This window comes from Alligator mississippiensis, chromosome 13 (genome assembly GCF_030867095.1).
Source record: "Alligator mississippiensis isolate rAllMis1 chromosome 13, rAllMis1, whole genome shotgun sequence".
Lineage (NCBI taxonomy): Eukaryota > Metazoa > Chordata > Crocodylia > Alligatoridae > Alligator > Alligator mississippiensis.
The window spans coordinates 38,380,183-38,397,226 of NC_081836.1; the positions used below are offsets into that span (position 1 = coordinate 38,380,183).

At 42.9% G+C, this 17,044-nt stretch overlaps 1 protein-coding gene across 4 annotated transcripts in view; it reads left to right on the top strand.

Annotated features, from left to right (window-relative positions):
* ATF7IP2 (activating transcription factor 7 interacting protein 2) overlaps nt 1-8,069 on the top strand; it is a 63,396-nt gene extending 55,327 nt beyond the window's left edge. For all 4 annotated transcript variants that reach the window (XM_019494762.2, XM_059716732.1, XM_019494761.2 and 1 more), the window contains one exon: nt 6,306-8,069. In XM_019494762.2, the coding sequence (XP_019350307.1) occupies nt 6,306-6,734 (429 nt within the window). In that variant the 3' untranslated portion in view covers nt 6,735-8,069. The remainder of the gene's footprint in view (nt 1-6,305) is intronic.
* The last annotated feature ends 8,975 nt before the right edge of the window (nt 8,070-17,044 follow it).

Here is a 17,044-nt window from a genome sequence, read left to right on the forward strand (position 1 = left end):
GATGTGAAAAAAAACCCAGCACATTACTTTCTGCTTGGTACACCCCCGCACCTACCACAGTGCATGATGAGAAGAGGCATCACGTTAGTTTGACCTGGATTGCTCAGCGTCTGCATAGATTACATACTTCAGCTGGGCTTTTTGGTGCTTTTATCCAATAGGTGATTGAATCAGCTTGGGATAAAAGTTCCAAAAAATCCTGCTGAAGGGCCCAATGTATACAGATGCTGGGGAGCTCGGTGAAACTAATATGCTTCCTTTTCCATAGAATAATAGAAAATTAGGGTTGGAAGGGACCTCAGGAGGTCATCTTGTACAACTTCCTGCTCAAAACAGGAACATCTCCAACTATATCATTCCAGTCAGGGCTTTGTCAAGCCAGGCCTAAAAAATCTCCAAGGGGAAGATTCCACAACCTCGCTAGGTAATCCATTCCAGTGCTTCACCACCTTCCTAGTCAGAATGTTTCTTAATATCCAACCTAAACCTCCCTTGCTGCAGCTTGAGACCATTGCTCTTTGTTCTGTCATCTGCCACCACTGAAAACAGTCTAGCTCCATCCTCTTCTGAACCACCCTTCAGATAGTTGAACGCTGCTATCAAATCTCCCTTCAGTCTTCTCTTCTCCAGACTAAATAAGCCCAGCCCCCTCAGCCTCTTTTTAGAAGGCATGTGCCCCAGCTCCCTAACCATTTTAATTGCCCTCTACTGGACTCTCAACTTGTCCGCATACTTTCTGTATGGTGGAGGGGGGAGGGGTTCCAAAACTGGACGTAGTACTCCAGATGTGGCCTCACCAGTGCAGAATAGAGTGGAATAATTACTTCCCTCAATCTGCAGACAATGTTCCTACTTCTGCAGCCCAGTATGCTGTTAGCCTTCATGGCAGCAAAGGCACACTGTTGACCTAAATCCATCTTATTGTCCACTGTAACCCCCTGGTCCTTTTCTGCAGAGCTGCTGCTTAGCTAGTTAGTCCCCAGGCTGTTGCAGTGCATGGGGTTCTTCCATCCTAAGTGCAAGACTTTGCATTTCTTCTTGTTGAACCTCATGAGATTTCTTTTGGCCCAATCCTCAAATTTCTCTAGGTCACTCTGAATGCTAAACCTACCCTCCAGCGTATCTGCTACACCCCCAGCTTGGTGGCATCCATGAACTTGCCTTAGGATTCAATACATCCCATCTTCCAGATTCTTAATGAAAATATTGAACAAAACTGGCCCTGGTACTGACCCCTGGGGCACTCTATTGGATACTGGATATTGCCCGCTAGACCTCGGGCCATTGATCGCTACCTTCTGAGCCTGATAATGCAGCCCACTTTCTATGCACCTTAAAGTCCATTCATCCAGCCCATATTTCTTCAGCTTGCTTGCAAGAATGCTGTGGGAAAAAGTATCAAAAGCCAGGCATGACTTTCCTGTGATGAATCCATGCTGACTGTTCCTGATCAATTTGGTATTGGCAACGGGAGATGACATGATAGGGGACCTCCAAATCGGTAGCTATCTGGGAGACAGTGATCACCTTATGATAGAATTCAACATAAGACGGCGAGTGGGTAAGGTAACTAGTAGGGTGAAAGTGCTAGACTTTAGGAAAGCTGATCTCACTGTACTCAGGCGATTAGTCAAGGAAGCACTGCAGAGTAGGAGTTTTGATGGGATGGGTGCCCAAGAAGGGTGGCTGTGCCTAAAGGAAACGATCCTTTGGGCACAAAGCAAGACGATCCCCGAGCGAGGCAAAAGAGGGAAAGGGGCCAGGAGGCTTCCATGGCTGACCAGAGAAATCTAGGGCAGCCTAAGGGCCAAAAGGGGAGCACATAAAAAGTGGAAACAGGGTGAGATCACTAAAGATGAATATACCTCCTCTGCTCGTGCTTGTAGGGAGGCAGTTAGGCGGGCCAAAGTTACCATGGAGCTGAGGATGGCAACCCAAGTAAAGAACAACAAGAAATTGTTTTTTAGATACATAGGGAGTAAAAGGAAGGCCCAGGGAGGAATAGGACCCCTGCTAAATGGGCAGAAGCAATTGGTGACAGATAGAGGGGACAAGGCTGAACTCCTCAACGAGTTCTTTGCCTCAGTGTTCCTAAGCGAGGGGCACGACAAGTCTCTCACTGGGGTTGTAGAGAGGCAGCAGCAAGGCGCCAGACTTCCATACGTAGACCCTGAGATGGTGCAGAGTCACTTGGAAGAACTGGATGCCTTTAAGTCGGCAGGCCCGGATGGGCTCCATCCCAGGGTGCTGAAGGTACTGGCCGACGTCATTGCAGAGCCACTGGCGGGAATATTCGAATGCTCGTGGCGCACAGGCCAAGTCCCGGAGGACTGGAAAAGGGCTAACGTGGTCCCCATTTTCAAAAAGGGGAGGAAGGAGGACCCGGGCAACTATAGGCCGGTCAGTCTCACCTCCATCCTTGGTAAAGTATTTGAAAAAATTATCAAGGCTCACATTTGTGAGAGCCCGGCAGGACAAATTATGCTGAGGGGAAACCAGCATGGGTTTGTGGCGGGCAGATCGTGCCTGACCAACCTAGTCTCTTTCTATGACCAGGTTACGAAACGCCTGGACACAGGAGGAGGGGTGGATGTCGTATACCTGGACTTCAGGAAGGCCTTCGATACGGTATCCCACCCCATACTGGTGAACAAATTAAGAGGCTGTGATATGGATGACTGCACAGTCCGGTGGGTGGCGAGTTGGCTAGAGGGTCGCACCCAAAGAGTTGTGGTAGATGGGTCGGTCTCGACCTGGAAGGGTATGGGCAGTGGGGTCCCGCAGGGTTCGGTCCTTGGACCGATACTCTTTAATGTCTTCATCAGCGACTTGGACGTGGGAGTGAAATGTACTCTGTCCAAGTTTGCAGATGACACAAAGCTATGGGGAGAAGTGGACACGCCGGAGGGCAGGGAACAGCTGCAGGCAGACCTGGATAGGCTGGACAAGTGGGCAGAAAACAACAGGATGCAGTTCAACAAGGAGAAATGCAAAGTGCTGCACCTAGGGAGGAAAAATGTCCAGCACACCTACAGCCTGGGGAATGACCTGCTGGGTAGCACGGAAGTGGAAAGGGACCTTGGAGTCCTAGTGGACTCCAAGATGAACATGAGCCGGCAGTGTGACGAAGCCATCAGAAAAGCCAATGGCACTTTATCGTGCATCAGCAGATGCATGACAAATAGGTCCAGGGAGGTGATACTTCCCCTCTATAGGGCATTGGTCAGACCGCAGTTGGAGTACTGCGTGCAATTCTGGGCGCCACACTTCAAGAAGGATGCGGATAACCTGGAGAGGGTCCAGAGAAGGGCAACTCGTATGGTCAAGGGCCTGCAGACCAAGCCCTACGAGGAGAGACTAGAGAAACTGGACCTTTTCAGCCTCCGCAAGAGAAGGTTGAGGGGCGACCTTGTGGCTGCCTATAAGTTCATCACGGGGGCACAGAAGGGAATTGGTGAGGATTTATTCACCAAGGCGCCCCCGGGGGTTACAAGAAACCATGGCCACAAGCTGGCAGAGAGCAGATTTAGACTGGACATTAGGAAGAACTTCTTCACAGTTCGAGTGGCCAAGGTCTGGAACGGGCTCCCAAGGGAGGTGGTGCTCTCCCCTACCCTGGGGGTCTTCAAGAGGAGGTTAGACGAGTATCTAGCTGGGGTCATTTAGACCCAGCACTCTTTCCTGCTTATGCAGGGGGTCGGACTTGATGATCTATTGAGGTCCCTTCCGACCCTAACATCTATGAATCTATGATCACTTTCTTCTCCTCCAGGTACTTAGAAATGGATTCCTTGAGGACCTGCTCTATTATTTGTTCAGGGACTGAGGTGAGGCTGACTGGTCTGTTGTTCCCTGGATCCATGGCCAGTGGCTCTGCTATCACATCAGCCAACTCCCTCAGCACCCTTGGATGCATCCCATATGGTCCCATGCACTTGTACACGTCCAGCTTTTATAAATAGCCCGTAACCTGTTCTTTAACCACTGAGGGCTGCTCAGCTTCTCCCCAAACTGTGCTGCCTAGTGCAACGGGCTGGGAGATGACTTTGCCTGTGAAGACCAAAGTTAAAACAGACATTGACTACTTCATCATTTTCTGCCTCATCTCTTACTAGGTTGCCTTCCCTATGCAGTAAGGGACCCACACTTTCCCTGACCTTCCTCTTGTTGCTAACATAGTTCAACTCCAATTGTGCTTTGCCTTCCCATCCGTGCATACCCGAGCAATATTCTTACACTCCACCCTAGTCTTCTGTCCAAGCTTCCACTTCTTGTAAGCTTCCTTTTTTTTTGTTTAAGCTCACTGAAGAGTTCTCTGCTAAGCCATTCTGGTTGCCTGCCATATTTGCTATTGTTCCTGCACATCACAATGGTTTGTTCCTGTGCCCTCAGTAAAGTATCTTTAAAATAAACCATCTCTCCTCCTTTCCCCCTCAGACTAGCCTCCCAGGGGATCATGCCCATCTGTTCCCTGAGGGAGTCTAAGTCTGGTTTTCTGAAGTCCAGGGTCCATAATCTGCTGCTTTCTGGTAAAGCACTGGGGTTTGTTTGTTTAGGGGGGGGAGTGGGTAGCTAATGTCTGTTGGCACCCCATATGTTTGGCCAAAGGTACCAAAAAAGTAGTAGGATCTTCCAACATACTGCACACGTGATAATGAAATAATATTGTTAGACTCCCTCAGTTTGTGTGTGGTGCTAAGATGTTGTCTGTGCTGTTGCAGATGGTGTGTGTCCCCTGAAGATCTTATTGCAGAAGGAGTGACCACAGGCTCAGTACTTTAAAGACAAAAGCTTCGCAGGGTTTATTACTTACAAAGCACCTACTCATTACAACACATGGCCAACAGATTATAGCGTGTCAGCCAGGATACTTGTGGAAAGGTATAGATAGGTATAATAAGCTTAGGGGGCAAAAATATTAAGGACTCCCTCAGCCTCCTTATACAACTTCTTGTTTACAGAAGTTGTGTACCTTTTAGTTCTCATCAAATACTAAAACATTGTTTGGTGACATCACAACATCCTAGTGTCTACATGGAGACATAATACAACCCTCCCACTAAGTAGGAAGCCATATTTACTGTGTCATCTTAGGCCTTGAGCATTCATCCTTATTTTGGTTTCTTGTGCTGGTCTTATCATTCACTCTTATCCATTAGTCTTGGGAGAAGTAATTTTCCCACACGTTCTAGTCTAAGTAAGCAACATATGAAAATGGCTTGTTCCATCCACAGCGATGCTTACTTTGGTCAGTGCTTTTAACAGAACCTTTGATGGAGTTGACTCTGAATGGTTGTATTAATCCATCTTCTAGCGAAGCCTACAAATGTTCGCTGTAGATAATGAGTATCTGCACCTGCATCTCTGATCCCATTAGACTATCTTTTGTTTTATTGAGCAAAAACATACATACTCAACAGATGATGAGCCACTTTAAAAGTGCTCTGCAGCCATGCATGTGTCTCAGAACAGCTGTAGAACACTTTCAGGGGGTCAGTCATGTGAAAAATGTAACTTCTGTCTGTGCCCTGAGTGTTGTCTTGACTTTATCATATGATAGCTATTCCAGACTATCAGCTTTGTGTCAAGCTGTTGAAGTTCACTGTGCACTTTCACTGTAGTGTTGCTCTGTGGGTGAATCTCTGTATATAATTTTTGTAAATTTATCAAAGTGCAATAATGCAGCAGTAAACAAACTTTGCCTGCAGATATTCTTCTGTTTCTTAACAGTATCTTCTGTGTCAGGAGAAGGAGCATAGGATTTCTGTAAAGTGTCAGCAAAACCCTGTGTTTATGCCTAGGTTTATATAGCAAACTTGCCATACTTTGCAGTGGTCCCTCAAGCACAGTGTTGCTCTAGATGGGTTGCTTTCTGAGGTGGAAGCTGTTTAGCTATATCTATGGGGCAGCATGATTAATACTGCTGAATGACCATGCTAATTAGTTAGACCAAGCTAATTAGCCTGTTGTGGATATAGTTAGATTGTTTCTAGTTTAGGAGAGAGCCATATAGATGTAGCCTATGTAGCATCAGCAGATAATCTTCAGATAAAATCATAAGATACTTGGTTTACAGTAAGTCTTCTTAAATTGCCACTTTAAAAAAATCTAAGTAACATATAACCAGAATGAAAAAGCAGAGAAAAATTATGATCCTTTTAGAGTAAAGAAAACAAATTCACAAAATATCTTTGTTTTTACCATAGTATTCTTATCTTCATAGTCCTAAGAAATTTTGGACCGGTACGTATCTCATGTGAAACTACAGCATTCTTTATTATGTGTTTTGTTTTTATGCTTCCTAGGCTCTTGAACAGTTTTCCCATCTTCCTCCATTTCCAAGGATACCTCCATATCCAAAACTTACAGATGAATTCAAAGACACTCCTCCTCCTCAGAAGCCTGAACTAAAATTAGCTCAGGTGCAAAATCCAGCAGGTATTGCACTTTCGTGGACTGTTACAGAAATTGATCCCAAGTGTGCACCTATAGAGAGTTATCACTTGTTCCTGTTCCATGAAAGCTCTAATCACAGAACTGTATCACAGTGGAAGAAAATAGGAGAAATAAAGGCTTTACCCCTGCCAATGGCTTGTTCTTTATCACAGTTCACAGTATTAAAGAAGTACTATTTTACTATACAGGCAAAAGATGTTTGTGGACGTTATGGACCATTTTGTGATATACAATCAATTACTTTGCTTCCTTTGGAAACCTCAACAAAAGATTTATAATCTACCTCAATAACTATATTATGCAGTTGTTTCCATTTAAAGTATTATATTTTTTACTTATCAATAATTCAGGGCCAAAGGATTAATAATGCTATGGATGGTATTCACTCAGGCTCTTTCCTAACTGTCACATGTATTATTACTTATTTATATTACGGATTTTCCAAACATGTTTGAGAATCTTGAAAATGAGGGGGTTTTTTGGTAGGGTTTTTTTTTTTGCTGACTTCAGTTCTGTATTTTAGTTATTCATTGTATATTTTGATCCCTTATTTCCATTGCTTTCAAAGATGATCATTATGAACTGAATATACTTAGAAAAACTAGAATAAAAGTTAATATTTGATAAATTTGGGGGTTTTGATGATGCTTGTAAATCATGAGATGAGAAATCTAACATATCATGACAGTAGTGGGAGTTTTGCTTTTTTCCTTTTTTGTATATTTGAAAAAATGGGATTTGTTGTGTTCTTTCCCCTTCACTAAATAACACAAGCTTACAAGAATTAAATATTTTCTGATATTGAGTTAATTCAGATAGTTCTACAGTACTACCCTCCAGTATGTTGAATCCTCTGACAACTGCTTGTAACTATGAATATTGCTGTGATTCAAGTAATGTTATTTCAGTATTACCACTCACCTACGGTTATTTAATCAGTCTGCTGACTACTGAAACTTTTAGGGAAACTCAATTATAACAAAAAACAGAATAAGATTTTCGTTTTCATTCATCTGAAGTAGGGGTCAGCAACCTTTGGGGAGTAACAGGCTCAAATAACACTGTTCCCAGGCCTTGACTCAACACTTCTGACCCAGCCATTCCCATAACCACCACAGCCACTTCTCCTGGCCACTGCTATGCATGTTAGTTCTCCCCCCTATTACCACTTCAGAAGTTTTGTCCTACCTGCTCGCCCTCCAAATGAAATTGTCAGTATCTCAGCTTCATGAGCGGGATAAAATGCTTTATGGGCTGGATCCTGCTCATAGGCTGTAAATTGCCAATCCCTGTTTTAAAGCAAGAACAAAGCTCTCGGGGGAAAGTCACTTAAATTGATTATATAAATACGTATTTGCTGCTGCAGTATAAATATTCCCATATTTGTGCCTTCCAACTGTTAGTGGCTACACTTGCTTTTAGGTGCCACCACAAACCACCAGTTATAGTACCATGATACTTATCAACATTTTTATATTACAAAGAGGTAGGTTACCTGTTAAATTTATTAAAGATTGTTCCTGAACATTAACTTACAAAATGATTAAAGTGTCATAGCAGTTGCTTTTCCTATTGTGTAAATATTTATAATAAAAGTGAATTGAGAGTGATAAGTGCAATGTATTCTGTTAAGCAAAGGTGTAAAGAATTGAGTGATAGTCTGATTAATTTAATTTTAACAAATCTGACAAAATGAAGGCTGAAGAGGAGATATGTGTTCTGCCCATGGGACAGCAATGGGAGAGAAAGATCACCTCATAAGGAAAAAAAGAAAAAGAACCACTAAACCTTAAAGGATGAAATTGGCACAATGACATATGGGTATAAAAAAGCCATGAGCAAATTTAGGCTAGAAATTGAAATAAGATTCCTAACCATTTAGAGCAGTAAGCCTTTTGAACAGCCTTCCAATCAGAATAAGGGAAGCAAAAAACGAACTATTTTTAAAGATGGTACTTGATAAATGGATAAAGTGATACTGGTAGACTGATCCCTGAGGTCACTTCCAGTTCTGTGTTCAGTTCTCTGGAGAAGGATGTTTCAGGAGTCCAAAACTACCATACAGTTTCCGAATCTGGTACCTATAATAACTTCTACATCAATAGCATCAGCTTCTATGGAAGAGACACTGTTTGATATTCTGTTTGATATTCTCAGAACCCATCCTAACTGCAAGATCATTCCAGTATTAGAAGTGTTTTTACAACTAGCCACAGCAGTATGATCAAATTCAATTGAGAATCTGCTATGTTTAAAGAGCCCAATAAATTTTACCAGCTACACTATTACATCTATCATTTTTACATTCTCTTCTCCAAATTTTCTGACAGTGGTTGCAGTGTCCAACTTAAAGAAAGTTAGTTTGGTTTATTTTCTTTTATCTGCTAGAACAGTGATTCTCAACCAGGGTGATGCAGCCCTGAGATCCTTTCTGTAGCATGATTCCTTAGATAAGAAGTGTAATGTGTGGCACAAGGTAGTATCCCTGTCCCACTTACTACCAGGAATGGACTATTTTAACAACCAAAATATAATTAGAATAAGAGGATCTTTAAAAATAGTGCAAGGAAGATTTAAAAGAAGCCTGTAGCCCGTCCTAAGATCAGGGATTAGATCTCAATCATGCCTAACTTGCTGGTGCAGGTGAAGTCTTGGTTCATAAACCTGGGCTTCTCCTGCACCAGCAAGATGAAACTAAGTGGCTGACTGTCAGTTGAGGCTGGGAACCAAACCAATCCCTGGTCCCATTTGACAATCAGCTGGGCACACAGGGAGCCCGGCACTAAGCTGCCTTAGTGTAATGCCAGCCTCTCTGTACACCCATATGCTGTCCAGCTACACACAGGGCTTGATGGGCTCCACACACAGAGAGCCTGGCATCAGCCTGGTGCTAGACTTCCTGTGCACGTCAAGCTATCAAGCCTCATATACCACTCAGTACAGGGAGCCTGGCACCAAACTGCGGACCAATGCTGGGCTCCCTGTGTGTGGGGAGTCATCAAACCTCATGCCACCCAACTGGGTGGCACACGGGATTTTGACACGGGTTCTGGAGACACATTCAGTTTAAGCCCTAATACAAATGTGCCACAAGTTGTACATGATGTGGAATAACTTTGTGGCTTGTTTACTGCATCATCATGCCTTAATTGACTAGCTTACATAGTCTCATTAGTATTTAAGATGCAATTAACCCATACCAAGTTTTGAGAAAGGGGGAACAAAATGAAATATAAAAACTTTCAGAGAATAAAATCTCTGCCATATTTGACAGTCATATAGAATAAATGCATGTTGCTATTTAATATGGCTATGAAAAAAAAAAGGCAGGGCATCACAAAATTCTCAGGATGTGTGAATTTAATTGACCTACAACAACTTCCAGGGTACACTGATAAATTTGGATAGATAGTTGTAACACAGAGAAGGTATGGATTAATGGTCAAAAACTGAAGGAAGTGGGAAGAAAAATGGGGCTTACCAAGCAGGATAAAGCCAAATCCAATATAAAGGTGATGTGTTTGGATGAGGTTATCCAGTCATTAATAGTTGGCCTCAACTAGTTAATGTAGATATTTGGAAGCATTAATTTAGTAAATAGTTTGATGAGAGAGAAAACTTAAGGCACATACACAGATGAGAAATGCTTGCTGCTTTTTTCTGTAGTGAACTTTTAGCTTCAAATTAATATTAAGAAAAGTCAATCTTCAGACGCATGAGACCATTATATGATGCCTACTGTTTTATATTGTGTAGTATCCAGAGACTTACAAAGAAAGAAAAATTACTTATCCCTTTGAAAATAAAGTATGACAAATTCTAGGGCCAGTAAAGGAGAGTGATACGTGTAGAAAGCCTAATAATGAATGGCAGGAAGTCGTTGAAGAGTCTATTATAGTAAAAATAGTGAAATCCTAATGTCTTCAGTGGGCAAGGTCTTCGGTTAGAGTGATGGCACTGATCAACTAAGCAGCTGTTGGAAGGCTCTTCCTATGGCATTCAGGCTTGCAGTAAATCAAGAAAAGGATGGGATAATAATGCTGAGTAGAGCTACATAATACTCATGCCAAAAGATTCACCCCTTTCCTGCCCACTCTTTCTGTTGTATCCCAAGTTCCTTTATACTGTGGAGTAGAGCTTTCCTAGGAATCTTTCCTCAATAGACCTAACACTGCAGCCTGAATGGCACAGGGACTGAATAGCAGGCCTGTGCGAAGCTTCAGTCCCTGATTCGATTTGGCGAAGATTTGGTCCAATTTGGTGGCCGAATCTCTGAATCCTTTTTGAATCAGGAGACCCTTTAATCTCTCTGAATCAAATTGGAACCCTCCGAATTGATTCAGAGAGATTCAGAAAGATTCACCAATTCGGCTTTAAATGTTCTTTCTACATACCCCAAGGTAGCAGGTGGCTTGTGAATGCTGCGATGGTGGGGCAGATGGAGCATCCCACAGGAGCGCAGGGGACTCCCTAGCGCACTTGGCAGACCTGGATGTGGATCAGAAACAATTCCGGTCCACTTCCGCGTCTGCTGGGGAGCTCACCCCCTCCCCCGTGCTCCCCCAGCTCAGAAATACTTCTGGTCCACTTATTGGTTCGCCATCAAGCACGCAGCCTCCCCCTCCACAGCTCCTCTGGGATGCTCTGTCCACCCCAGCATCGCAGCATTCACAAGCCATGCCTGGTACCTCGAGGTATGTAGAAAAAACATTTAAAGCTGTGTCTATGGCCAAATCACTGATTATTTGAATCAGCATCGAATCTTCAGATTCAGCTGAATCAAATCAGGTACGGCGATCCAAATCAACGAATCAAATCACTGTCCCTGATTCAGGCTGAATCCGAATCGAATACAGCCCATTTCACACACCCCTACTGAATAGCACACTGCTCAGTAATGGTAGGGCAGGGGCTCCTTCCTCATAGCTCTGATCCGGGGGAGTTTTGCAGTCACTAGGAGTTTGGTGATTCACTTGAGTTCAGAATGTGGGTGTCAACAAGCAATTAGAGAAAAACAGATCTGGAACATGCTTAAAAGATATGGTCCATGTTCTGCATGCTGCTCTGACACCAAACTTACATCCTTATTTGTGGAACAGAAGAACTAACACATAGTCATGGGATCCTGACATGGGACGACCAATAGTGACTGCAGAAATTTGATGTGAGGAAGTGAATGTTCATGGATCTGTGCAAGGAAGTTGTTCCAAACCTTCAGTACCAACGTGCAAGGTGAAAGAGCCTATATCTGTGCAGAAGATGGTTGCATTGGCTCTCTAGAAATTGACTATATCACACTACTACAGGTGAGTTGTTTTGTCCCTGATGGGTAGTAAGGGGAGGATCACTGAAGTGTTGATTTATCTCCTGAGTTGCATGTTTATTTGATTTTGGCTTTCTGCGCTAGCCATTTTGGAGTAATTGAGTGTCAACATTGCGGCTTTTATAGATTACAACCTCTGTGATTATATTTCAGAAAAATCTTTTTGCAAGGCTGTATTTTGCCTACATTACAATTGAGCAGGCAATAGTAACAGTGTCAACAGAGCTTTGTTTAAACTTCAAAACACGAATGACTTGACATGGCTGTGGTCAGACCAGGCAATCATGAATAACAACTAAGTATTTAAAAAAATATGTAAATCAAGCTATTATTTCAACCCAACCAAACCAGAACAAAATAGAACTAAATAAAGGGCACTATGAAAAACTTCAAGTCTAGGAAGAGAATACAGTTATCAGTAATAATACCTGCTGCCTGCATTCCCCTGCTTGTTTTGGCGGGGTTTTCTCCTTCCATACCTTGCCTACATAGCACAGTACAGACTAGTTCCTATAAGAAAATGATCATCTGCTTCATCTCCTGCAGTTCATCATTGCATGTAGGAGAGGTTGGAAGAGCAGGGACCTGATGGGGTCCTGACAACTGATTGACATCTTGGAGCAGTGTGGTTCGTTCTTGCACAGTAATCGGTTGAGATGCATACCTGCAGTGGTGGTGGTACAGTGGAGATGGTGATTAAGGCATCTGTTCTACTAAGCAATGCATCATGTCTGCTTTAAAAAAAAAAAGCCAGTAGGAATGCACAGGAGCTTTCTAGAAGCCTGGACACTGTACTACCTATAAATGAATTTTGTCAGTTACGAAGGTGGCCCAGCAAGGCTGGCCCTATCAACTAACTTGCTACTGCATGAAAAATTCACCAGTTTCACTTCCCAGGATTTGGTAGATAACATCCTAAGTAGCTGGTGCTTGAGTAGTAGTCACAAACTATTCTCTTTCCACTTCCTGGATATTGAACCTTCACTGTGGAATGGGGAGAAGAACTATTTCAACTTTATTACTGAAGGCTTCACTGATAAATCCCAGCAAAATCTGTGACCAGTTGATAAGAATGTTGACAGAAAACATTGTCTACAACTCGCTCCCTGGACAGCTTTCAGAGAGATTGACTAGCATGGGCAACATAGGATTTTGCTTTCCACATTTAGCTTCTGTCCAACAAAAGGTTCCAGATGCCTCATGACTAGTAATCTCATTACGGTGAACCCTTATGCTTTGATCCATAAATGCTTAATGTTTATGCAAAATAAATATTTTAAAATAAATATTTTGTAACAGATCCTGAGAGTCATGTGATCATTTGATGGTAGCTAGACTAGGTAAAACTACTCTAAAACCTTTCCTACTGACCTTGTGATTTTTATTCTTCCCCCACCTTGCAGCCACGTTAGACCTTCTATAGTGACCTTGGTGATAACATGATGATAGTATGGTGATCATACAGTGATCTTGAAACTATTTGGTGCAGGGGGACAGCCCAGGATAGATAGAGCAAACTTATGCAAACCTTATGTGGTTTCTGCCATAAACTGCAAGCAATTACACCAAGCCAAAATCATCCTAACTTTCCCCTCAGGAACAGGCCATCCATCAGGAACTCCCTTTCCTTTCAGAAGAATTGTAAGCATGTCATTAGCATATACTGAGCTAAGACTCATTTCATGTTGTTCTCTGCTGTGTAGGTGTCCACGGATTTGCTGCTCAAGGGACCCTCCAGGAATCTCCCAGATCATCCACAGAAAAAGCATTCTGAGTAAAGTGCTCCAGGGCCCCACAGGTCCAGGTTCCATAATGGTAGCCATAGCATGGGACCACTCAGCAATAGTCATCTCCCTCTCTTCTGACTGTAAGAGCATCTCTTGAAGAACAGTTATAGGAAGAAAGGTGCTGGGTGCTCGAAGTACTAACTAGCACTTGTCAAGGTCCACATAATAGAGGTATGCAGCTGGAACTTTACTAGAACATTGGTTAACATCCTTAGAAAGCTTATAGAGATGTTTCTCTTTTTTGTATCCCCATAGTGCACTGAACACTTGCAGTTAATGCCCAGTTGAGCAAATTACTGCAAAAGCATGTTGTTGCATACAGTTTAAGGCATGCTGCTTCCTATACTCCAAGTATTTAGCCATGCCTTTTTAGCTAGTTACCCATGCCTCAAGAGGTCATATTGGTGATGGCAGAGCAGGAGTTTCTCTAGGCTGAGCTACTTATTCTGGAAACCCACACAAGAAAAATGAGGCGTTAAGTGGCCCAAAATAGTTTATAGAAAGTAGAGGGAGATGGAAGGGTGGAAAAAGGTCTGAACACAGGTGCATAAGAATTGCTACTACAAATACATCTGTGCCCTGTAGCACATGATTATGCTGCAGTTGCACTGTAAAATGGTCTACAGGCCAACAGTTATGTACCTGGACCTTGTGGGTTTGTGATGTTCTTGCACAAGGACAGATGGGCATAGATATTTGCAGGGTGGACAGGGTTGGGCTTGATCATGGGTGGGTGTCTTAACTATTATTTCAGATGTTCTTAAAGTGACAGATGCTTTCTTTGAATCGGTATCATTTTGAGATACTGGATGTGTTAAGAGCACTTTGAACAGATATTCAGTTCTGACTGCAAAAGGCCTGTGGGGAACAACTGACTCAATTGTTGTGGTGTTCATAGTCTCTTATCTTGAGAGAAGATGGCGTGCACACACATTGTTCCTGTTGGCACTGGATTTATGCCCAGATACCTTGTTCTGGGTGGACCCAAGCCCTCAGACTGACCATGACCTCTCCATTCATAGATTTCATAGACATTAGGGCTGGAAGAGATCTCGTGAGATCATCAGGGTAGGAAGTCAGCTGGGGTCAGATCACACCACCAAGCATTTCTTAGAAGTATCCAGAATAGGTGCTTGCACCACTTCTGGGGTCAGTCTATTCCAGACTCTGGAGACTCAGACAGTAAAGAAGTGTTTCCTTATGTCCAATCTAAAACGGTCTTCCAACAGACTCTGATCATTACACCTTGTCTTCCCTTGGTGTGCCCTGGTGAACAGACATTCTTCCAGTTCCTGATGCACACCCCTTATACACTTACAGGCTGCCAAGCCACCCCTGAGCCTTTGCTTCTCCAGGCTGAAGAGTCCCATGCCTCTCAGCCTCTCCTCATAAGACCTGTTCTCTTGAACTTCAATCATGCATGTGGCTCTCCTCTGGACTCTCTCAAGCTTTTCCACATCCTTTTTAAAGTGTGGAGTCCAGAATTAGATGCAATACTCCAGCTGTGGCCTCACCAAGTCCAAGTAAAGTTGAAAGATGACTTCTTGGATCTTGCTTGAGATGCATTGGTAGATGCAAGCCAGAGTTTTATTTGCTTTGCCAGCTGCAGCATTCCTTTGGTAGCTCATGTTCATCTTGTGGTCAATCATGACCCCCCAAGTCTCTTTTGGTCGTGGTGCTAGTGAGTGCAGCACTGCTAAGCCTATAAGTATGATATGGGTTTTTCTCCTGAGGTGAAGCACCTTGCATTTCTCCATGTTGAAAGTCATCAAGTTTTTATCCACCCACCTTTTATCAGCCTGAATTGCCAGCATATCCTCTAGCATGACCACATTCCCCATAACTTGGTGTCTTCTGCAAACTTAGCCAATCTGCTTCTGCCACCTAAATCCAGACCATTCAATAATAGGCATTGATACACAGTGATAGCAGATAAGAATAATGCAAACAATTCTATATTTACCAGTCCCAGGGCTGTCATCAGAGGGAAGATACTTCTGGCCAGTACACAAGCTTCACTGAGGTTCTCTCTTGAATGCCATATGTCAGCAGCCTGGAGGTTGAAGGCTAAGCCACCTCCCCTCCTCCTCCTCCAGTGGGGTAGGTGAGACAGGCTGGTGATGTGCCCTCTGTTCATGGTGGCTTCAGGTTCCCCTCTAGGGGACACTTTGCTGCTCTGAAATCCCTCCTTTTGTATTCTTTCCCCCTTCTGATGACTTCATCTCTGGGCATCACTGATTGGTCTTCCCGTGGTTGTCATATTGTCCACATTCTGTCCTGTCAGCATATTCCTTTGTTTTACAAACCCATCACATGCACACATTCTAATATGGTTCTTTCCAGTGTCGTCCATCTACCAAAACCAGAAATCCCAAAGGTTTTGCACTTGGGCACTGTGACCTGGCACCAATGCTGCAGAGTCCCATATCTCTGTTATGGAAACAGTGTGGTACTGCTTGCTGCTTGCCTGTGTCAGACACAGTAGGCCTTGAAGAAACTTTGTCACAAACAGGACTTTTAGAAATCAGTTAACCTTTGCTGTTGCTCTGGACCATTGTTCTAATACATATATACTTTACCTGCATGCCAGTTCCCAAAAGCAAACCTCTACATATCATTTTCTAGCCATCAGTTCCCAGTAAGCTGTTCCTTGCTGTTGAAAATACTGCTATATATTAAACTGTACTTAAACTTCTTTGACTAGTACTTTTAAAATTACAACTTTTGAAATCTAATTTTATTAGCTCTTCTTCACCTGTGACAAATTTGTTACTAAATTCTGTTTGAATTCATAAATTCCCTGGCAATGGACAAAATAGATTATGCTGAGATTCTCCCCCCCAAAAGTCCCCCCTCCCCCCCTCCTCCACCCAAGGAGTTTGTCATGTTAGGTGCTTGAGTCCCAATGCATTTCAGTAGGAGTTTACTACCTAACTACTATAGGCTAATTGGAAAAAGAAATCTTGGTTTTATTATTGCATGTATCACTTGCCATTGATACAATCCATCACATTAATTCATGCAGACTATATTAAGGGGGAAGTATTACTATTCTGTATCTGTTGTTCCCATACAAAGTGATGGAACAACACTCTTTAAAGACAGCTCTGTTAGGGTAACTTGTCACATTTAGCTTTAGTTGCACTATCTTAAGTGGTGAATTATAGTATTATTTGAACTTTTCTTTTATATTCAGCCTTATTTAACCATTGCTTAAGATTTGTATAGCCTCATTTGAACTTTTCTTTTGCATTTTGTATCTGCACTATCAGCTAATAGCCTTGAGCTCGCTTTTACAGGAAGCTTATGTTCCAGCATTATCAACATAGGCATGTATAGTGTAAGCCTTGTTACTAGCTCAAATTAACTGAACTTGACACTAACCAACTAAATCAGAGGGATCAGAGATATGATTGGATATCTTAATGATGGGTGATAAGAGGGGACTGACTGGACAGTGCCCTTGGAATTTCCAGAG